Here is a 24,230-nt window from a genome sequence, read left to right as displayed (position 1 = left end):
ATAGATGAGAGGGGATTACAATGGAAGTGTAGTTATTTAGTGTTGTGCTTGTTTGTAGAGTTGGAGAGGGGATTAGGATGGAGGAAGTGATATAAATAGAGGCTGGAATGGGAATTGAGATGGAAGAGGTGAAGATGGTATTAAAAAGATAATGAGGGGATTATAAATTTTTTTATTTTTTATATATTGAGAATTTTTTTAAAAATATTAATGTTTAATTTTTTATTTGTTTTATTATTTTATATAAAAATAATTTAACAATTCCTACACTAACAATTATCATCAAAACAAACGCAATTTTACTTAATCCCCTCACTATGAATCCCCTCCATTCTACCTCTAAAAACAAACGGCCTGAATATAAAGCTCTTGACCTCCTTCCCTTACAAACCAAATTTCAATAGGAAGTTCCGTCTATAAAATTTGTATCTTTTAGAATAAGAATCAGCCATCAAAAACCCAAGGGGTTTGTATTTGATCTACACATTTACAAAGAACTTGGGAAATTTGATTTGTGAAGAAAAAACAATAAAGAACTTGCAAATGAAATAGAAGGTGGTTTTAAATTTATAAAAAAAGAAAAAAAATACACACACACACAAATTCTTTCCCTTCTCTTTTCACTGCACAAATGCAAGATCCCAAACACAACTTGAAAGTGCCTATGCAAATAAGAGGTTGTTTGAAATGATCTAAATGGGTGCACTTTTTGACTTTTTATGAAACATGGGTTAAGTTTGGGTTAGGTTTGAAGTGATGTGTTAGAGCATCTCCAACGGTAGTAGGCATTTTACCTATCTAAATATTACTATAAAGTATATATTTTATTTTGCCTATCAACTGTTTTATGTTTTTACTCCAACCATACTTTTTATTTTAGCTGTTTATCCAAATACTATTAATTTTACAGAATGTCACGTCAACAACAAAGATGGAGGGAAATGATCCTAATGATTGAATACATTTTGCCTAGCGTTGAAGGCTAGCTACATGTAGCTAGTGAATATTAGTTGAGCAAAAATACCTAATCATATGCCTAGTGCATTAGAATTGAAAAAAGTGAATCACACTAGACATTTTAACTAACAAGTATTATATGTCTAGTGCATTGGAGATGCTCTTAGAGAGGTGATATGACTTAAATAAGATGATGTGACTTAAATAAGATAGTGACTTTTTGACTTTTTCAAGACATGCCAAGCTTGGCCTAAATCTTAACCTCAAGAGTTAAATTTTAGAACAAAGCAAAGCAGAGAAATCATAGAAAGTAAAGTACGGTAAAGCATGTATGTATATAACCTACAACACGGATCTGCATACTACATTTGACCATCCACTGCTGAGGTTCTTATATATTTAAATTAAAAAAGAACCTTACAAAATACATGATTTCTTTAGAAAATACAATGTACATTAATGTCTATTTAAGTTTCAGACAACTACTCTGGGCTAATGAAAGTCTACACTCTTTCTTATGCTTCCTCGGTAAAAACCCATGTACAGAAACTGTGACATCATCCCGAATCAAGCCGGCTTCCTGCCCTGTACGAGGTTTCATCGGATTATTGAAGGCTGTCCCAGTCTGCACAGTCTATGTCCTCCCAATCCCTGCAAATAAACGTAGGGTGGACTACTTTAGCAACAGATGCATAAGTATTAAGATTATTGATCTCATTTAAGAATTTACAATATATCTATTACCGATTACTTTCTGTAATATGCATTGCCATTCACAGAAGCCCCCATGACCGGGTTTTATTGATGGCGACCAACCAACTCCTCATATAACCTACTGAACACTAGTTTAACAGGGATACAAGCTACTGCAGTGGGTCCAGACTCCCCTTTGATCAGCCCATCATCTTGAAAATTGTTGTTACCATGTTTCGAATCATTACCAAGTTTCTGTTTCTGTTTATGTTCTGTGCCAATTGACGACAGAGTTTTTATCTTTTGGCTAGAAGATAAGCTTATCTTCTTCGGTGCCTTTCTTGAAAACTTCCGGTCCATTGGAGGACGGGAAGCATGAGGAAGGCTCTTCTTCATCTTACTGCCCTTGTGACCAAAATTCCCCACATTAGATTTCTTGAATAGTACTTTCTTGTCTTGATCCACATATTGAAAATGCTCTGCTGTTTCTTCTCCGTCCACTGTTGCTGATGGATTTAAGCGTGGGACACGGAAATTGGCCGTCCTCCTTGCAGTTCTCCACACTGGAGAAAGTGCGGCATCGTTATCCAAAGTTTCTGGGCAAATATCATCAGCTGCTGAAAGAAGAATTTCAGACATACCATTTTCCATTGCTTCAATTTGGATGGGGTGGCCCACAATTGCCTGACCATTTAACTTACTCATCAAAGAAATCATAGGGACATGCTCTCTTTGATAGCTTGACTGAACCTTCAGATCCACATCTATCAACATGGACTTCATCTTGCCACCAATATTATGACGGCCTACAAATATAGGATCAAAGTAATTGCTTGAATCCTCCCAGTATCTTTTTTCATTCCAAGCCAACTCATCCCAATCAATTATATTGTGTGTGATATCATCTGAACGTTTGGATGTGGATTTTGAGGTTAACACATATTCACGGTTGTCAAATGCACGTCTTTGGGTCCTAAAGTTCTTTTCAATTAAATCAGGCTCATCACAACCATTGCTTTCCATCTCTTCAAGATATGTTCCATACATGGAACCTCTCGAAACCCTTCTATCAGTTATATCACTGGGCCTTTTGGGAAGACCACGATTGTTCCTCTTCCCTTTCAGTTGCCATTCAGACATCCCCATACTAGCCAAAACAGGGTTGCGCGGGCTAAGGTGAGATGCATCATTGGCACGTACTAAGTCATCAGGCTCCTCACTGCTCATGTTTCCATGTTGAATTTGTGCTCCGGATCTTTCCATATATTTTGGTTCCAATTCTGCGAGTACAGCAGCATCTGAACAACCAAGCAGAACGAGTTACGTTGCCGAGCCATCAACAATACCATAAGCATAAACTCAGAAAAAAAAAACTCAATAATGTCAATAAACAGCAAAGAATATCCCAAAAAATACTTGTAAAACCAGTATCTTACAGAGAGATACATAGCTGACTCATGATTACTAGGAGGTACGAGACAATGAAAAGATAACAGATTCTAAACTGTATTCTAAATGCAATTTACAGTATTCCCATACCAGGTGAGTCACCCAAAAAATAAAGCAAAATACAAAGAATCAGGTCACCATCATACTACTGGCTGCAATTCAGAATAGCCAGAAAAACCAACAATCCATTTTACACCCTGTGGTTTAGTTTTGGAGCACTTTACCCCCATGTGGTTTTGTACTAAAGTGTAATACAAACACTGTTAACAGAAAATGTAAAATGACCTTAATGCCTCTCAATTTTTTTCCTTTTTTGCTTTTATTACCTTCTTCTTCTATCTCTTTTATTATACAATTAATTTTAAAACACATATCAACCAACTAAACCACATATAATAACTTAATTTCTAACTTCTTAATTTCATGAGAATCAAACCCAATCAATTATAATTGCTCACAAAGACTATCCAATATAAACCAAAATTGATCTTATCCTGTTAGCATCGTCTACATCACCAACTCAGCTGGTATAAATATTCCTGCATTTTTCTAAAAATTATTGGGCAGCAGACAAAAGAGATTATTGGGTAAATTTCATTCACCTCTCTGACTGAGGTTTTGTGAAATACACAAAGCCACAGTGCGTTTCAAAATAAGCAGGGACCTTTCCAACAGTTAGTGAGGATAAATGGAATCTTTATTACATAAAGAGTTGACCATATTCACCATATCAAATATCTCTAATACCCCCCGAGGATAAAAAAATTAAATGAAATCTCAATTTTTACCCTCTTCAAGAACAGCAAAATTTCCTTTGTACTTACAATTCCTGCATAAAGAACTACCTGAACCTAATCCAATCATCTTTGATTTACCATTGATTCCAGCAAAGCACATCGTCTCTCATCTCCTTCTTGTCCTCACCACCATTAATCAATTATCAGCCCAATATCAACGATATTATTAATTAAATTCAAGTTATAAGCATTTTGATAAACATCATAGTTATGTTTCTAACATTAGGGGGGAGGGATGCAGGATCAAAACTCCACCCATGAGCAGGCTATTAAGAGCACTTACCACTGGACCAACTGCCTTGCTCTAAAATTTAATTTATAATCACTTTGTTTCTTGGAGAAAAAGGAGAACGAAATAGAGAACATGTGGATTGAAGGAAACCATTAGAAGGAAATTAATGGCTGTGAAGATCAGTGCATCTCTTGTGTGGTAGGCAGAGGTCCAGATGGCATCAAATCTAATCGCCAACAAGGGCCACAACAAAAGTGAAGTGTTAGGACGTCGCTGAAAAGAATGGTGGCCGCAGCAGCAAAGAGTTATGGTGATGTTCACATGCTCGTACATTGGGGAGAGAGAGAGCGAGAGAGAGATGGTGGTGGCAGCAAAGAAGAGCTATGTGGTGTGGTAGCTCACATGCTTGTATGTTGGAAACTTGGAACGACAACTAGATTGAGAGATATAAAGAATTGAATCTTGTGATGTGGTTCAATTAGGGAGGTCCCCGGGTATTCTTGGAAACGACGGTGGCCTGGTGCATTTGAGCTAATCTTCAGGAGAAGTCATCGAATTTTACCTCAAATTTTATTACATTAACGATAACATAAATAGGTGATATGCACACCTAAATTAAAATTGGAGAAAACACATTAATGATCCAAGACAGGAAATATCTTAAATAGAACACACAGAGGACGCATTATCAGCATAAAACTAAAACAAAAACAATTCTAACCTGAAAGTTCCAGCTCCTCATCTGCATCTGAATCCAGAGAATCAGTCTCAGAAGAATCAGTTTCAGTATTTTCCATAGATTCAGAAGTGTTTTCTTCACCCAAAGCAGCAGGATGAGGAGAATTACTCACTTCGACGCGGGAAGGTGACATTGCAATCTGATCGGAGCAAATTTTCTTATCATCCAAACAATCACTAGACTCGCCTGGAAAGTAAACACAATTGCTCGGCTTTGCATGTCCTGTCTGCTCCTCTCCTGACACAAGGATAGAAATAGTATCATTATCACGTTTCAAGGAGTCATGAACTGGCAACTTTGCACTACTCTGCAGTACTTGAACAAGTGGACGGCGCCTATCACGTCTCTTAACTAGGGATTCATCAGGCAACATTTCATGCGACTTTCTCTTTTTATCTAAAGAACTTTTACTGTTGGCATGAACCGTGTTTTCTGTGCTAAGATTGCTGCTAGGAATAGCATGAGCATTATTATCATGTTCAGGTTTATGAGAGCCATTCAGAGCAACGGAAGAAGAAAGCTTTCGTTTTGAAGGGGCAATCCTGAGACCTAAGTCATGCAAACCTCTCATCCGGGGTATTACTTCAGAATTATCCTCATCCGCTGCCAGTTGACCTCCTTCTTTGGATTTTTGTGCATAGAGAGGATGATCCATGCTCTTGTCCTCAAGGGACGAATCTAGTTTCTTCGAATGTGATTTGGGGTGCACATGTTTTCCATTGCCATGACCCGAGGATTCTAAAGGTGTCACTAACTCCTTTTTCACAGCATCAGAAGATTTATTGGTCTTACCATTAGAAGAACAATCTACTTTACCATACTTATCCTCCAGCAGCTGCTTCTCAAGTTCAAGAGCATGAAGAATAGCATCTTCCCGACGTGCATATTTCTCTCTTTTCTTTGGAGGCATCCCCTGGGAAGATTCAGCCCTTTCAATACAATCATCAAACTCACCACATCGGAATGCCTTCACACGCTTGGACTTTTCCAAATTGTACCAGTCCCTGATAAAACACGACAACAACAAAATGTTAACCAACAAAAACAAAGAAAACAAAGACCTAATAAAAGGTCCATTTCTAGGAATTCTTGGGAACTCAACATTCTTCATCAACACTTCGGCAAATATTGTCTAGTAAGAAAGAACAAATCATAAATATCAGCATATTTAATTGATAAATAATATGAAGAATTTCCTTCTTGATATGTGGAAAGAAAACATTTAACTAATTAGTGTCCCAGACTGTCAGTAACTCCCCAAAAAAACAAAATCCTCACCCTAGAATCGCTAATGACCAATCAGATTTGGTAGTGTGATGGCAGGGGGAAACCTACTTTTGTGCTTTAAAGGGGATGGAGAAACGTGCAACAGAGTGGGTAATGGAGAAGATGGCAAGCATGGAGGACAAAATATGCAGCAGGGGGGTATGCAAAGCCAATTAGCTTTTGGAATTTCTTAGCCCCTTCCAGTTGCACCAATAAGGGCCTAACAACTAAGATGTCTCTATCCCAAACTATTTTCTACAGAGCTGGTGACCAATCTTTGCCTACCAATAAGCTATCAAGCCACATCTTCAATCTAATAATCCAAGAGAGCATTGTTTATTTTAATCGATATGAAACGAAAAGAAGATTTCAAGCACAACTTCAACCCCCACCCACACATCAAACCATCACAATGAGAAAGAATGGCACACCCTCCAAACAATTATCATATGGGCATAAAATATCCATAGCCTAATTATATAACAACTCTACTCAAGACAATTTGCAGATTCATACTGAAAAGGCACCCTTCCTGCTATATATCAAAAAAATAAAAATAAAAAAGAACCCTTCCTGCAGCAACAAACATAAAATAACTAAACTGACATGATATGTACAATCCAATGTTTTCATTAACAACCAATCAATAAATATTGATGAACCCATTAATCACAACAGCTGATCATGCAAAGCTTAAACAAATACCCAAAAATTCACAAACCACGGTCAATTTGCAGCAATGAGCAAATGAACATGGCTAAAAAAGTGTAATCACAAGATACAAGTGTAATATGAATATATCATGTATACACACCCACGCACACAGAGAGAGGGAGAGCGAGAGGGAATAAACAGAATTACACGCTGGCATCTTCCCTTCCAAGAAGCTTTACTGGAGTCCCAGATCGCGGAGACATGAGATGAGCAGCTGAGAGCTCCTCAGGACCGAGAATCTTGCCAGGCCACCACGAGCCATTCCGTCGCCGAACCCAGACAATTGTTCCAACGCTGCAATCAACCACACCTGTTCCCTTATCCGAACTGCCCATCTCTCTCTCTCTCTCTCTCTCTCTCTCTCTAACTGTTCTCTTTTGCTATCTGTAACCAAATTCACAGTTGACAAACTCTCGTTCTAGTCTCTAATAACGGGTACTGTTGACGATCCTTGACAAGCTCCAAATCAAACTCTATAATCCAAAAACAGAATGAACTTGAAAACAAATTGAAAAAGCACCGGTGCTCAACCACCAGAAAAGAAGAGAGAGAAGCGACGGAGCGTCCAGATGATCGGAAAACCACCACCTTCGGAGGTGGCTGGGATTAAAGCTAGGGTTTCCATTCAAATTTGGGGAATTGTCATCTCTCGGGTTTTTGGGACAATTTCATTGATTGATCGGCCCTCTGATTCAGAACATCGATCGATTGATTCTCTCTGCAAACGGCCACATTTAGAGGAAACGAAGGATTGGGGTTAGGGTTAGGGTTAGGGCTAGGGCTAAGGCTCTCATTCAAATTTGGGGGAATTGCATTTCTAGGGTTTTTTTGGAAACAAATTCAACGATTAAATTGGAAATTGGATTTCAAATTCAATCAAGATGAGAAATTTGTTGATCTTTGTATTCCTATATAGTCTGAAAAATCGCTGGATTCGACTCTGTGTGTTTTGGGGATTGAGAGAGAGAGAGAGAGAGAGGGAGGGTATTCTGAATCACCGGGGTTGACTCGCTGGATTAACAGAGGAAATCACACGAGTTAAGAGTTGGGAGTAGTACTAGTGTGTGCGTGTGTGTGTACTCTACCCAAACGCGTGGTGCGCATGCCTGCCCCCGGCTCACATTAGCTTGCCGCGGAGATTGATTGTACTTACTTACCACCTACGGGTACGAACCCGGACGGACCTCAACTCAACTCAACTTGTTTGTTCGATAAAATTGTTAAATTAAAAGTAAATAATTAAATGAAAATTGCATAATATAAAATGAAAAATAAATAATTACAAAAAATGTGAAAATATTACACCTTACATGAAAATTTCCAAAAATATATATATGATTAGAATTACATTCTTATCCGTTAAATTTTTTTTCCATAATCCTCTCTCTCTCTACTCTGTGCTTAATTGAGTCACATCCTTTCAAATTATTGTCGCCAACCCCATTCATGCCAATCCTTGTCCGCCTAAAAGCCCCCTTCTCCAATCCCTTTTTCCACTCTTAGCTCTAAGCATGCTGCCACCACCATCTCTAACTCTTGCTTAACCTTCCTAAGCGTTTCTTACCCTTAATCTTCCCAAGCCTTCCTTACCCTTAATCTCTTTTCTCACCATTACGGCCACCATCATTGCACCTCCAATTATTGCCCCTTTCCTTTCTCTATTTTAAATTTTCTTATCTATCCTATCCTAATGCAACATTGGCCCTCATTTTTTCTAAATTGACTCTTTTATTCCAAACTAGATTTGGTGAAACTAAATCTCCTTAGGATTGCAAATCGATCATGATCTCCATAATCTCTCTATCTCTTTCATTACAATCTCACACTCTTTCTCTTATCGCAATTTGTCTTTTATTATCTCATTCACAATGGCAATTGTGATGGATGAGAATCAAGTTCATCAAGTTAGGGAGAATGACTAATGATTGTTAAATGGGCTAAGCAAGAGTTGGGGAAGAGGATGGAGTGAAGAGGAGACTGGAGAGGTCGAAAAGAATTGGTCGAAAGTTGAAAAATGTTTTTTTAAAAAAAAGTGGCTTGTGGTTAGGAATGGTATGGGAAAAGTGGCCAATAGTTGGAGAAGACCACTAGAGAGAAGATTAGGGCAAACAAAATGCAGAGGGCAATAATGTAATTTTGAACATGTTTTTGCAAATTTTCTTAATTTTTCAATGTAAGGTGTAATTATTTTGGATTCTCATTTTTTTTTTCCAACTATTTCTACTTTATTTTCCCTCTATTTTTTGGCAATTAAAAAAAAATTGCAACAAAAATGTTTAATATATACAAAATCCTTTTTAAGTACCCTAGAGTAAGAAGTGGATAAAAAAAATTTATAAAATTATAAATAATTTACATTTTTTTTTGTTCTTTATGTTTTTCACACTACCTTTCTTTCTCCTCTTCCCTCTCTCTCAATCCTCCACCTCTAACTTATCTTGATAGCCATCACCACTGCCCTCCTTCCTCATTCATCCCAATCCCCTCTTAACTCCATCACCACCCTCCCCTTACCACTAGTAGCTCCTCCATTGCCACCACACAACACCCCCAACCCTCCCCCTATCCCTCATGTGCCACCACTACACCTAGCTCAAATGTGACTATCATCTAGCTCTAGCTATGAGATTTTATTCAAGTCTCTCGCTCCTTTTTTCACTTTTTTTTCCTGCTCACTATTTTAGAATTTTGATTTGAGATCTAACTAAAACCTAAAATGGGAGAAGGCAAAAAAGTAAACCTATATTGATTTTTTTTAAAAATTTCATTAAATAATCAAAAGAAGGTGCCAATTTTTTTTGTTTATACCAAAGTTAAGAATTTGCTGATGCAAGTCTTTTTTCTTGTCACGTTTGATTTGTCCATAGGATTAGGCAATATAAGCATTCGGCAAAAACTTAATTCAACGAGGATATTTTTAAAATTTCATGATAAAATATTATTTTTAAAATAAAATGTTTCATGAGTGACTGCCCTTGAACAAAATAATATTGCATATACAAAATAAAAGTTCACCTCAAGATTAGCTACAAATGTTTAATCAAATTCCTCCACTTAATGGTGAATCAAACGTGACCAGAGTATATAAAATACTTCTAAAGTATTATGTAATATTTACTTACATGGTGGTTCAAATCAATAGCGCAGCTAAAAATTTTACAAGTGAAACATAATAACTTACTTTTATTCGGTAGTTAGAAGACAAATGATAATCTATTTAATGTGAGTACCGATTTCTCATTTGCCAAGGATACCATATAATACTCTTACACAATCTAATAATTTTCCTTCGAATACCACCAACTTGTTTCTGAATTAAAGTCCTAGCATTCATGGTTCAAATCTTCAAAGTTGAATCCAATAAATTTGTATTTGCTTTTTACCTGGAGATAAGCCTAGATCTTCTTGTAATTAATGAGGGGCAAGATCACACGGGGAAGGAGAGAGATCAGATGTTGAATAAACTTTGGCTCACATGGGTAAAACTCTTAATCGTAGGCCATGTTTGTTTGGGTGGACATGAGCTTGGGATTGGACAAATAGTCCAATAAAATTATTAATCCGATGTTTGGTTAAACAATTGAAGTAGGGACTAATTATTTTAAACTTGACTATTAGTTAAGATAGAATACATAATCCAACGAATTCGTAGTCCTAAGACTATTAGTCATGGGAATACTAATCCAGTCCGCCCAAACAAACATGGCCGTAGTATTTTGGTCACTATTTGAGTACTACATTTAGCGCTTTCAAGTTAAAAAAGTGAGGCCCAATTCTGTTGCGTGGGGGGTGCCAGAGAGAGTGCAAAAATACAATCCACCTACCTTTATATAGAACATGTATGTGCCAACAGAACTAATCGACACCAATGGCAGGGCCGTGTGACCATGTTGTAATATACAATGAAGGAAGTGACAGATCAAAATGCCATTTAAGGCCATGAGTAGACACCAAATACACTTCAATAGCTTTCAGAAACACAACCCAGAAAAAAAAAAAAAATATCATCTAGAGTTCAAGACTTGTCAAATTGTGAAATCACGAGATCTTCAGCTCAATCGCAAACATCAGGGCCTCAACACAAGCCTGAGACATAGGTAAATACGAAATAAATCAAAAGGAAGCTCCGAAACAGATGATTTGCCAGTTTGCCAATTCCTTAGACTAGAGGACTGGCAAATGCTTAAACTTGGTTTTGGCATTTTGAGTGAAAAAAGAGTGGCTAACAAAACTGAAACGATTAGCAACCAAATCAGAAAGCTGTTTTTTAAGGGTGGTTAACATTACTTGCCAAACAGGGAATATTAAACAGGACCCAAGTTCAGGGACTAGGAGTTTCAACCTGATTAATCAGAATGCTGAGGTGCCCACTGAAGAGTATCCAGTGGCTCTCAACTCTTTGAGAGTGCTAGATAACCAGTCCAAGCCCTCGTAGAGGCCATCCCCTTTAAGCGCGCAAGTCCCTTGTATATGCCATTTTCTGTTCTTAAGATCATAAAGCCCTAGTCCTTCGCAAACTTCCATTGGAGTCATTGCTCCTTTCTGTACAGACAGGGAAATTAATAAATTAATAACACCGGTATTTTCCTGTGCTGATGCACAACATTTAGAAGCAGTTATTTATTCATTTATTTATTTTATTTTTGTTAGCAACAATTATAAGGAGTCAAGACAAATGAAAATGTATTTCCACAAGTTGATAGCAGAGACAGCCGGTTATGCATGATTCTCTCTTACAATGAATGTGGGAAACATACTGTAAAAAGATCAGCATTATGTAATTATTTAGAGGAAGCTATCAAATAGGTCACAAAACAAAAGGCAACAATCATTAGGTGTCTCTAGAAATTACTCCTTAGTTGCATGGAGTGGAAGCGGGGCAGGGGCGGAGGAACATAGAGAAGTTTTTAAAGTTGGGGGCGCCTATGGGAGTGTGTATATATCTTATATATTAAATATATAAATATATTCTAACAATTATTTTTTCTACTTAATTGCAATATACGTGTTAAAATATGAATATATAGTTAAGATTGATGTCAACCACAAATTGTCCTTAAGTATAAATAAATATGGCATAAATAGAAAGAACTAGAATAAATTCGAGTTTTTATTTTTATTTTTTTTATTCCCTTAGTGATTTTTTTGTTTAAAAGGTTCTAATATCTGTTGGGAGCAAGTTTCATAGTCGACCAAAATGAGTTTCTTACTAGTTTCATACTAGGGAGCGCAGAATCGCGTTTTTGAGTAAGAAACGTCACCCAAGTAAGAGTTTCCTACTATTAACCAAGGTACAAAGCTTTAAGAACCATATGAAGACGGATGAAACTTCCATCTAATGTTGGTAAAATCAGTCAAAAATCCTGGCAGTAACAAGCATCTCTACAGTTCAAATTTCAAACTCGAGATACAAAAGATAAGGACATGCATTGTTCTCGAAGTGACAAGCCGAGTAGCATGGTATCTTCCATACTACCTACGAGGATACATGTAATGGGCCTAAAAAGCCTAAGCACCCCAACGACGACACAGCAACATGAAATGGTGCCTTACTGTCTTGGCAAAAGGAATTTACAAGATTCAACTTATGCTCCTCCCACAAAGCAGAGCCAGTTAAAACCAAACTTCAGTAACATGTAAATTATAAAAATAAAGTTTAGGTGGAGAATTTCATTGATATCTTGTTGGGAGAGGATGGGGATGCAGAGCATCTATACAAAAAATGGTCAAATTGGGTCCATAGAAGATATTCTTCATACTAAAAAAAAAATAACGCCCAATTGGTACACATTAATGTGTGTTTGGGAGGGAAAAATTGATGCATAAAGTGGTTATCCCGAGACTTGAATCCATAACCTCAAGGTTATTAGGCCAAGGTTTTACCATTGAACCAATATTCTTCATACTCTGGCTGATGATTATTTATTGATGGTCGTCTCTGGTGGGGCAAAACATAATATGTATTTCCAATAATAGTTTAATGTTGTGAGTCTTGTTGACCTGTTATAAAATAAAAAATAAAAAAAAGGTTGTATATATCTAATGATAGGATCATTTAGTAGGGAAAGTGGAGAGAAAACACCATTGTCCTTATTGTCCCTCTAATTTAATTTTCATACTTGGGTAGAAATTTGAATGTTTTTATTTATTTATTTTTTATGAACAATTTGAATGTTTTATTGGTTCACACGGGGGGTTTGGCCACATTTGAAGTTATGATTTTTTATTTTGACTTCCAAATTCACATGAGATTCCTCTCTAACAGAAGGAAAACCATTAAGAGAGTTTTTTAGTAATGATTTTTGTGCATATAGATCAAGGGGAAGGATGCGTATAAGTTGGAGAGAAACAAATCCTCAGTATTAAAATTTAGGCAACATGCATATATATATAACATATGTGCATAACATTACAAGGAACTGAAAAAGAATAGATTATCAACTTAGGATATCTAGAAACGAGCAAAAACATTAATGGTACCATGACTAATGTCATGTAACACAACAGCACATGTCGCACAGAAATGATTATATCAGGGAACTAGTGTTCATTGGATGGTTTATACGTTGTCCATGGCATCTGATTCCATGTAGCGAGTATGTGAACGTGACATTGATTCAATACAATAATAACAAAACGAGTCCAAAATATATGAAAAGAGTGAGGAGAAACATGTTGTGGCATGATAATGTTTGATATTTATAGAAGTGCAGTTATACTAATTGTCGCAGACATGACTATACAGTATCATTTGAGGTTCCATCTTTCTCAGACCTCTCTATTCTTCTCTAATTTGAAAATGTACAAAAATGGGTATGTTAGTCTCAATCCTAATGTTGTGTTTGGATCATGGATTTGTAAAGGAATTTGAGAATGGAAAGGAAGAAGGAATTACAAAAAGTGAAACAAAATTAGCTTATGATTCAATCGTTTTTCCTTTCCTTTTCTTTTCCCTTCACATATCACTCCGCAAATCTAAGATCCAAACACAACGTAAGAGTACCTGAACAGCCCATGCTTTTAAGTTTCTCATTATTCACCCAAATAAACCTACTTTTTATCAAAAGGAAAAACAGTAAATATAAAACAAAAACAGAAAAAATTATGAACTAAATGGAAAGGAAAAATGTAGTATTAACACTAGTATCTCTCATGTATAATTTAATATTTTGGAGGTAGTGTTCCAGATTTGTCAAAGACATGCACCTGTTTTGCATCCTCATTAAATAGGACTAAATATACACACACAGATATTTACTTCATATGAAAAGACAACAAATTCGAAACTAATAATGTAACATACCATGTCTTGTTTGTTTGCAAACACCAGGATGACACTGTTGAGCATAAATGGATCTGCTATGATTGTCTGAAAGAAGAATAAGTAAAGTGAATAACTATGCTCACAACGGGATTCCTAGTCAAAAACTATTTAGAATATATGACCTGAAACTCTTGTTTTGCTTTCCCGATTCTCTCTCGGTCCAAAGAGTCAACAACATAAATCTGAAAAATGGAATATAGAATATGTCAATATACATAGATAACTCAAACTTTAAAAATTGTATCTAGACAAGAAAGGGACATTGAGACAAAACTACTACCACACATACAAACTATTAGGGCATTAAACCAGCTAAAAAAAGACATAAAAAGTTCACAAAGAAGCACCAATGATTTTAAAGATGGAATTTGTTTTTGAAAAAAATAGCCAAGAAGAGACCATATCAGTGGCATAGGACTAAAAAATTAATACTTACCAGTCCATCAGTGTTATTGAAATAATGCCTCCATAGTGGCCTTAATTTCTCTTGCCCTCCTACATCCCACACTGTAAATATCACATTCTTATACTGCACTTTCTCCACATTGAAACCTACATAAGACAAGAAACAATGAAATCAAGTACAGCCAATATTTTAGTTCATCCTTACCAGAATAATATACTAAAATATGATTTTGACCATCACGAGATTCTGAATACACAAAATAATGTAACATTTGGAAGACAGTACAAGAAATATGATAATGAAATAATTATGTGAACCAAAGGAGCAGTCCACAGAATCCATCCCATGCCACCATTCAACATTTGAGCAGATCCATAACGCCGAGGCTAAACCTGATAGCTGATGGTCTTAAATAACAATAACAAGAACACTAGCATGGATTGATGCAGAAGAAAACCAACACTGGCCACACCCTCTCTATAATTTCTTTTATAGTTGTGGTCATGTTAATTAATAAGCATGAGAATTCTAACTAAAAGTGTGAAAAAACGTCTGGGTAGCGATAGGGCAGACGTATTGCCAGCACAATAGTGGCTTTTGTCAAAGCAGAGTACAATTGCTTAGAGTATTCAACATTGTACTAAGCTCAAAAGCTAGCATTGTTCTGGCAACAGCTGCAGCCTAATATCAAAAAAGCCAAAAGTATATAGTAAAAACCACACTCCCAAAAACATATCCATTGCAAAGTTTTAAGTATACACCAAAGGCCATACATGTTGCATTGCAAACACAGTTTGACAAATCATTGGAATTTGGAATGCATCCTGCACAAATATCCTGATTTACAGAGTTTCCACACAAGTATCAAACACAGACCCATTGTGGAGTCCTTTCATTTTTCCTTCATAAATGAATAATAGCAATAGGTGACACCCAGTGCACAAGCACAAGGCTCCCGCATAAAACAAGGTATGGGATAGGTAGTAGGTAGGCAACCTTCTCTGCCACTTTTGTGGAGAAGTTGAATCCTGTAACTCAAACCCATGACACATAGCTGGGAATCTGGTAGTACATACACTGGTAATTTCATTTTATAGACTTCCATAACAAAACTCAAACATTTTGTATTTTGTGAAGAGTGTTTTAAGGTGCCACCAGTCAATAAAATACATGGACTTTTTGATGCGGAATGCCTCCAATATCTGGAGGCCTAATTCACAATTTTATTAATTAATGTCTTCTAGTATTTAATATTTAGTTTCTAATAATTATTAGTTTTCCTATTTTATTAGGGTTGTTACTCTATAAATAAGAGCTTTTGGCATTGCATTAGGAACCTTGAATTAATGAAATTGAGAGTCGTTTAAGGTTGTGGCCATTGTGTGTTTCTCTCCCCCATTCTCTCTCCTAAATCACTTTCCGTATATTTCTTTGATTTTATAATTGACAATACTTACTACCTAGAAAAAATTGTTTTTGACTTTCATGCCTTTCATTATAAATCCACAAGTACGAAAGAAATCCAGAAGATTGAACATTATAAAGTGACCTGTACAGCAACTCAAAAAAGCAATAACGCTTATAAAAGACTTCTCATAGTCAATGACATACCAATTGTAGGAACAGTTGATAAAACCTCTCCAATGTGTAGTTTGTACAAGATAGTTGTTTTACCAGCAGCATCCAAGCCAAGCATCACAACCTGCAACATTAAAATTTTGAATCACGATCACAAAAACTATGGATCATAGAAGTTTTTAACAGATAGTAGGACATACCAGCAAACCAATTCAAATCACCTTAAAAAGTCTGCATGTGTAAATGGATGCTAATCAATGAATGATAATCCTACACAATACAATACAAAGGAACCACTAAAGGCAGGGGGGCTATGAAGTGGAGCTAGCCCAGATGCAAAATTTGAAGGATTCAACATTTTTGTTAGGGACAAACCAAAAAGTCTTGTGCTTACTAAATGTTAGACACAAGCACTTGTTGGCAATTGTTGGTGAGTCAGCAGAATGTGAGTCCACTGGGAATTATGGCAAGCACTCAGCTTGCACAAGACCATCAAATAGGGGAGAAGTGAGAGCCATGACAGTCGTAGAGAGAGAGAGTGTTAATAGAGGTTCAAACTTGCTAGAGGAGACGACATTTTCCGTGCATATTTCTTTGTGTGGAGATGGAAGCCTCCTTTAAAGAAGGGTACTCACCCTTCCCAGGTGTCTAATGCTCAACGGTATGTGGCTCTCCCTCGTTGGCCCAACTGCACCGAACACTCAAACCTTGGGAGTCATACCAAGAAGATGTAGTGATGAGTAGGTATGATACACCATATGAAGTATTACGTGCCTTGGCCAAAGTCTGGCTTTGTCTTCGTGTGGAGACTTCTCTTAGTTGTGTAAGATTAGTCAAGGTGCAAGTCCCCTCAAGGAAATGATGAGACAGCTCAACAAACCCTCAACTCTAGCCTCCAAAACACACACCCTGCTGTGATCCCCAGTGGAGGTCAGGGTTGCTCAAGCGCCCTATGAGCAAGGCACGAACCTCAAGGCGATTCCTAGGCCTTGCTCCCTACCCGGGTTGGCATGGCAACAACAGGGTGCCCTTCCCTTCCAATTATAGCTTACAATGAGTGAGGCAAGTCAAGGCACAACATAAAGCCAAGGTTTAAGTCATGTCTTATGATTTGAAGGGGCGGTTGAAGCCAGACCAGACCCCACCACTTTGCAAATCCGTACATGTACCCTACAACACTAAATGAAAAACTACCACATACACCAAAACAATGAAAAGCTACCGTTCCACAACACAGAAGAAGAATGTAAATATTTTCATAAATAAGTATATCATCCCGAAAAGAAAACATAACAAAATTCCATTAGTGATGAACACTAAAAGTGCAAAGACATGCAAAAGGTCAAACCTAACTTGAAACATGGGTTCCTTCCTTTTGAAAGGAGAAGCAAGAATATGGATTAGATAGATAGATCATAAAATTTTAATAGAAAATGCCCATCCACAATGGGCTATGTTACAGAAAATATCATTTGATCCTATGAAATAAAAGAAGAATATTAAAAATTAGAAGTAATTAGTGGTCATGTAGTTCTTAATCCAGTCTATAGGTCATACCCAGCAAAGCCGCAGTTTATCCGATATCATTCTCCAATAAATTACTTTGAATCTCACACTCCAAATTTTACAAATCCTTGGGGATACAATACAACCACCTAACCTTGAAAATTGACATGCAAGGGGAGGGTGCCTAAGAGCTTATATTCAGAATTTCACATTGCCAAGCCCAAGCTCTCTCTCTCTCTCTCTCTAGCAAGGTGGTACAAATGTTAAGATCAGATAAATTATCAACAGTTAATAATGTTGGAATGGAAAATAAATAGTTGACATGAACAAGAAAATAAAACATATGGAAACAAAAGTAAAGAAAAAAAGAAAAAGAAAAAAGTACCCTCATCTCAGTATTGCCGAAGAAGGCATCGAAAAGCTTCCGAAAGGCTTGTCCCATTGATGAATTTTGATCACTGATTACTCTGTCAGTCTGTTTCGGAGGTCGAGAAAGCGTCAACGATGGAACTTTTCTTTGTTCACAAGGGAGGAGAGAGAAGATTCTTCGAACTGGAATTCACGATCAGTAAGCCTGTACGCTGTAGATATATATATATATATACTAATTTACAGATTGATATGTATTTCCAGCAGCAGTAGTAGTATTGGACGATCTGTGTGCGTGTGTGACAGAGAGAGAGAGATGAGAGAGAGAGATTGTTGATCAATTGGGGGAATTCGAATTTTGCTCTTTTTCCCTTTTTGGTTACGACGCCTTTGCATATAAATATCTTCTATTGCGTCTTGTTTCCCATAATTTAAAAAATTAAAAAAACACTACTCTAGTTAAATTTTATTATTTTATTTAGGGATTGTCTGGGGTGTCTTAAATAAATGTACTTTTTGTCTTTTTACACTAAAAAATTGAGGTTGAAAATATGAATATTTTGGTTAACTTTTTGACTTTTTATGAAAAAATGTGTATTAAAAAATTATATAAATTAGTTTGTAAGGGAAAATCAGAATTGGGAGTTGTGCAGCCGTAATTGTTGAATTTTGATGAATAATGATAACTTTTTGACTTTTTTGAGACTTCCCAAATGTGGCCTTAACTTATATTATCTCTCTATCACATCATTTTAAATCTAACTCATATTTTATAAAAAGTCAAAAATACACTTATTTATATCATCTCAAACAACCCCTAAAAGTATGGGTGAACAGCGGATATATCGATCCGCCAAAACAGACCGAACCGATCCGATCCGCCGCATTTTGGACGGATGCGTGATGACAAACGGACAGTTACGGATTGATTTTCTCCAATCCGCCAATCTGGCAGACGGATGGCGGATTTGAGATTCCTTTGGCCTCAACCAAACCACCAAACCGCCAAACCGCGAGCACCCCTAGTAATTTATAAGACTTGGTGTTTTCAGTTTGTTAAATATTTTGTTTGTGTTTTCAATTAAAAAAGAGTTTAAATGTTCCATTGAAAAAAAATTTCAACTTGAATATCTTTTTTGAATTGAAAAAAATAAACGTATTATTTATCTATATTTTTCTGTTTTTAAATCTATCTCTAAAAATAATAAATAGAAAATATGATATATAGTGGTTGGTTTTTGTTTTCAAAAATAGATATAGATATAACAATATAGAGACATACAATCTCTACTACTGCTCTGTTCATAGTTTTGGTAGTTTGAATTGTTTTTATATTTTAAGAATCACAGATTGTAATACTTTATGTGGATAAGGCATGTTGTGATTGTAGTATGTGGATGAGGCATGCAGTGATTGTGATATTCTAAAGTTTCGAACTTTGGATGAGGCATGCAGTGATTATAATATTTTTTTAAATCATTGACTGTAATACTCTTTTTTTTTTTTTTTTTTTTTTGAGAAAGTGTACAAGTTTAATTATGTTAAAAATTTATAAAATTTTAAACCGCCAAACCAATTCGCATCCATCCGTCAAACCGTCAATCCGCTCAATTCACATCCGCCGGATTGGCGGACGGATTCGGATTGATTTTCTCCAATCCGTCAATCTGGCGGACGGATGGTGGATTGGAGGTTCCATGACTACAACCGACCCGCGTCCACCCCTACATAAAAGTGTTGGTTTGGCAATGATTTTTTTAGTTAACTTTTTAGTTAATTGACTTTTTTTAACTTTGGATTTTTTTATTTGTTTGGTTTTCTTATTTGATTTTTTAACTTTGTTTTGGGCAAATTTTTTTTATCCTCATGTGATTTTTGACTTTTTTTTTTTTTTTATCTTTTTGTGATTTTTTAGCATAACTCAAAAACCAAACGACCCCTTATTTGGGTAATTTATACTTATTTCTTTTCAAAATTTTTTTAAAAAGTATAAATATATGTCACCTTTACGTAAAATATAAATTGTTTTATATAATTTTAAAAATTATGTCTCACTATTTTAAATTTTTTAATTGTATAATCAATGATATCTTTTATTAATAAATTATCAAATTAATTAATTATTTTTAATGATTTCAAATATATATTTCAATTAGCAATTAAGATAATTTTATTGTTGTATAAGAAAATAGTTATGAATTTTATTTTTTATGTTAATTTTGTTAAATAAAAAATTTTAACAATAAAATATTTGTAATTTTCAAAATCATAAGAGACAATTCATATTTTAAGTAAATATTAGAAAGTATATTTATAATTTAATAAAAAAATATAAGTTATGATGTTGATATTATTACACTAATTTTTTTTTAATAAGGTTAAATAGAATAGAATTAATGCACAAGAGACAAAGATAAATATATATATATATATATATATATTTTCAATATATAAGAGATAAAAATATCATTTTTCTATTTATTTAGTGAGTGAATTATTGATAAAAATGAAACTAAATATTATATAAATTTAAAATTTAAAAAATTCAATCTATTATATCTAAATTATAAAATTTTTAAAAAAAGTCAGTATAATTTACTTCATTTATTAATAAAGGGTCAAATTAAAGAGAAAATTAATTTAAAGTCTCTATCCCATTTTTAGAAATAAAAGAGATTCACAATATTATTTTAATATTTTATAATATCTAAGGTTCCTCAACTCCACATCCATATATCATAGAGAAATTTAACTCTCTCAAATCCAACCTCATTTCTCTGTCTCTACTTTGATACTGTTTAAACTCTAGCTCTCACTAATCTTCTCTTTCTCTTTCCACAAAAATGGCAAACAACAGTCGACCCAAACCAGAACCATCTTCTGAGGAAGAAGGAGAAATTTCATCAGAAGAGAACGAAGATCAAGAAGACTCTGAATCTGAACAAAACTAACTTAAGAACACTTCTTCATAAAAAAAAGCCTTTATCGTCTCTGAAGAAACCAGTGATCGCTCAGACCTCAACACCAAATCCCTAATCTTCATCTGAAGACGATTTGGGCTCTAAATCGAACCCGAATCGTGCACTCCTCCCACCAATCCTCGCATCAAGCCTCTTGCTTCCAAACCCATGGAAGAAGATCCACTCAAAGTGTCACGGGCCCATTCCGCCCCTAGTAGAATGGTGCCGTGATGACTAGTAATACGAGATTACCAAAGGCCAATTTACAAAAATTCACACACAATCAGAGTATACATATGGAGCTTACATGTGTGGAAGCAAATTTAAATCTAAGTAGTCCATAAGAGCTGTGCATAGATCAAATGAAATGATATACATCTTAACATGGTTTTACAACTTGAATACAAATAAAATATAGTACATGTTACATCTTGATCAAAAGGCTTCTTAAGCCAAAATATACAAAAAGAAATGAGTTACAAACTAAGAAGCATAATCTTTAAGATGATGCAAAACATGAATCAAAACATCTTGCACATAACATCTTAGGCGTCACGGCCTTCTTGCTCGTCACCTACATATATATAAAGGGGAAGGTGAGCTTGGATACTCAGTGAATGATATTAGTAATAAAGGTTTGAATGAATGATATTCGAGATCTTTATCAAAACAATACATATCATAGCTTGTAACAAAACATGGGATGAATCAAGTTCATCAATCAAACTCTTTCAAAACTTCTTGGGATATTTACTAACATCTACATTATACAAAGGATGACATTCCTGACGAAACAAAGGAATAACTGTCCCGGAGTCGAAGCACACCCGTTCATGACCGTTGGTGGCCAACCTGGAATCGGTTAGACAACCCACCCGAAAAACCGTTGGTGACAAAACAAAACCCACCCGTACAAGACTATCGGTGGTACCATCCGTACATAATCGTCGATGGCAAAGAGATATCTCAAACAAAGGTGCTACATAGGCTTAACGTCCCCTAGCACGAAAAGACCTTCCAAGAATGTCATCAAAACAAACATAATACTTGATACAAAAACTAATGGATAATCATTCATGCTTGATCAAATACTTTTCCAAAACAAAAAACAAGCTTTACATGAGTGTAAATGATCCCTCATTTCTTTTCAAAACCAAGTCAAGACAAAGTAAAACATGTGCTGGAAGTCAAAATACTCTTTTTCTTCTTGGAAAAGCATGCTGGGTACCAACCAAGTCTTGAATGGATGAACAAAACGATCTAGGCAAAAATGGCCTAGCTGGGTGAACTCAAGGGGTCTTGGTCGAGGTTCCACACCTCTTGGCCGAGGTGTAGTCTTCTAGGCCTAGGTGTGCGGCTGCCTGCCGAGATGTTATAAGGTGCCGGCAAGGGTGTACCAAGGTCGGCCTAGGTGTGTGGTGGTCGGCCTAGGTGTGCAAGCAAAATAGGCTAAGGTGCAAGTGATCATACAAGGTAGGCCAAGGTGAGATACGATGCTTGGCCTAGGTGTGAGATCTAGGCAAGAATGGGTCTCAGTGACCACACTTAGGCAAATAAAGTCTGGAAATCTGGGTTTCCTCCTGAAGAACATGAAGAACACGAAGAACATGAATGCAAAAATCACAACTTCTTATTCAAAATCTGAGATTTCATGATATGAGTTCGAAATCATAGACCTGGGTACCCATAGTTAAAGATTTCTTGAAAACAAACACAAAAACATGGAACTTGTTACAAACTTTCGGATCAAAACAAGACTTTTCTTGAAGAACACAAGAATTTCATTTTCTCTTTCTAAAACCAAACTTTAAATCAATGCATGGCTCATGAATCATGCTAGAACATGCAATGTGATCATATGAACATAAAGAACAACAAGAGTAGATCAAGAATCTAACCTCAAAACACGGATCAAACAGCTCAAGGTGTGAAGATCAAGCTTGGAATCTAGCTCTCTCACTCTAAGAACTTCTTCATCTTTCCTAAAGCTTCTCTCTCTTCTAGGGCAAAGATATAGCAAATGATATGTTTTCTCTACTGCTAGTTGACTTAACCCTCTGCTGGGATACGTGGCAACGTCTGGTTGGATCTCCTCAAAAAGGTGCCAGAATGACAAGACAAGAGTATGACAAAGTGTGTATAACAAGTAAGGTGACATGGGCACTCTGACAAGGCAATGATCTCAGATTAGGACATAGGCTTTGTTAAGTAAGGTCTCACTGATCTCGACTAGGAAGGATAACACTTGGCCTAGCTGTGCCACACCTCAGCCTAGATGTGCCACACCTCGGTCTAGGTCATACCAGTCCAGGAACAAGATCACTAGGTAGAAGGATCAAAGATCTAGGACGCCTAGATGATAACATCTCGGCCTAGATGATACACATCTTGGCCTAGATGATACACATCTTGGCCTAGGTGATGCACACATCGGCCTAGATGAGACATCTCGGCCAATATGCCTAGGTGATGGTGGAGGTCAACCAAAGTGGTTCCAAGATGGTCCTAGGTGTGAGAGATTCAAAGTTGTGACCTAGGCTTGAGACAGCAAAGATAGATGGCCTAGGCTTGACATGACCTAGGCTTAACATGACCTAGGCTTAACATAGCAAGCAAGGAACAAAGCAAGCAAGGAACAAAGCATGCATATAACACTTAGGCAAAACACATAAGCACAAAACAAGACAGGGACCTTTACTTAGGCAAAACAAATCAAAGTTTACAAATACAAGCTTAACAAGACAAAATCATACAAATGCACATGAGCGTGGCTAAGACAAGAATGAGGGTTATTACACAAAGCTACGAAGAAACCTAGATCCAAGCCTGGTTCGGCAAAATCTCCAACGAAAAGGCCTCCGGCGAGTGAGAACAATAGCAATCAGGAATCGAAGAGGGCGAAGAAGAAAGCTGTGGATTCTGATGTGGTTGTTCAAAATGACTCAGCCAAGAAGACTAGTGATTGTGCGAAAAGCAATTGTTTCAGAGGCTGTGGAGTGAAGATGATGAGATTGTGATTTTGAAAGGTATGATTGAACATACTGCGAAAAAATGGTTTAATCCACCGCTAATAGGAATGCTTTTTATGATTTCATCAAGAAATTGCTGGGTTGAAGAAGAAGTATGAGAACAATGCTAGTAAGAGTAAAATGGGCGAGGATCGGACTTTTTCGAAGGCATATGAGCAAAAAGCGTATGAATTGTCGAAAAGATATGGTTTGGTGGAGCCAATTCTGCAGG

General features: G+C 36.2%; 2 protein-coding genes across 5 annotated transcripts; both read right to left on the bottom strand.

Moving 5' to 3' along the window:
* Positions 1-1,273: 1,273 nt before the first annotated feature.
* On the bottom strand, positions 1,274-7,900 carry LOC114299537 (uncharacterized protein At1g51745). 3 transcript variants are annotated; one of them, XM_082911391.1, is made up of 5 exons: positions 6,995-7,882; positions 4,850-5,871; positions 2,292-2,948; positions 1,702-2,213; positions 1,274-1,608 (listed from the first exon to the last, which is right to left on the bottom strand). In XM_082911391.1, the coding sequence occupies exons 1-4, from the start codon at positions 7,180-7,182 to the stop codon at positions 1,756-1,758; spliced, it is 2,325 nt and encodes a 774-aa protein (XP_082767517.1). In that variant the 5' UTR covers positions 7,183-7,882; the 3' UTR covers positions 1,274-1,608; positions 1,702-1,755. The 3 variants fall into 3 exon arrangements, with proteins under 3 accessions (XP_082767517.1, XP_028100134.2, XP_082767518.1); XM_028244333.2 differs by having other exon boundaries at positions 1,702-2,948; positions 6,995-7,900; XM_082911392.1 differs by having other exon boundaries at positions 1,702-2,948; positions 6,948-7,118.
* A 2,749-nt stretch (positions 7,901-10,649) lies between these two features.
* LOC114299613 (uncharacterized) lies at positions 10,650-18,479 on the bottom strand. Of its 2 annotated transcripts, none has more exons than XM_028244427.2 (7): positions 18,047-18,479; positions 16,189-16,279; positions 14,608-14,723; positions 14,294-14,353; positions 14,151-14,216; positions 11,190-11,389; positions 10,650-10,933 (listed from the first exon to the last, which is right to left on the bottom strand). In XM_028244427.2, exons 1-6 carry the CDS (start codon positions 18,101-18,103, stop codon positions 11,198-11,200), a joined length of 582 nt encoding a protein of 193 aa, XP_028100228.2. In that variant the 5' UTR covers positions 18,104-18,479; the 3' UTR covers positions 10,650-10,933; positions 11,190-11,197. The 2 variants fall into 2 exon arrangements, with proteins under 2 accessions (XP_028100228.2, XP_028100288.2); XM_028244487.2 differs by lacking the exon at positions 18,047-18,479 and adding an exon at positions 17,713-17,947.
* Positions 18,480-24,230: the final 5,751 nt, after the last annotated feature.

The sequence above is a fragment of the Camellia sinensis genome, unplaced genomic scaffold (assembly GCF_055761805.1).
Source record: "Camellia sinensis isolate YWXY unplaced genomic scaffold, ASM5576180v1 Unanchor11, whole genome shotgun sequence".
NCBI lineage: Eukaryota > Viridiplantae > Streptophyta > Magnoliopsida > Ericales > Theaceae > Camellia > Camellia sinensis.
This window is presented reverse-complemented; position numbering and strand designations above follow the sequence as displayed.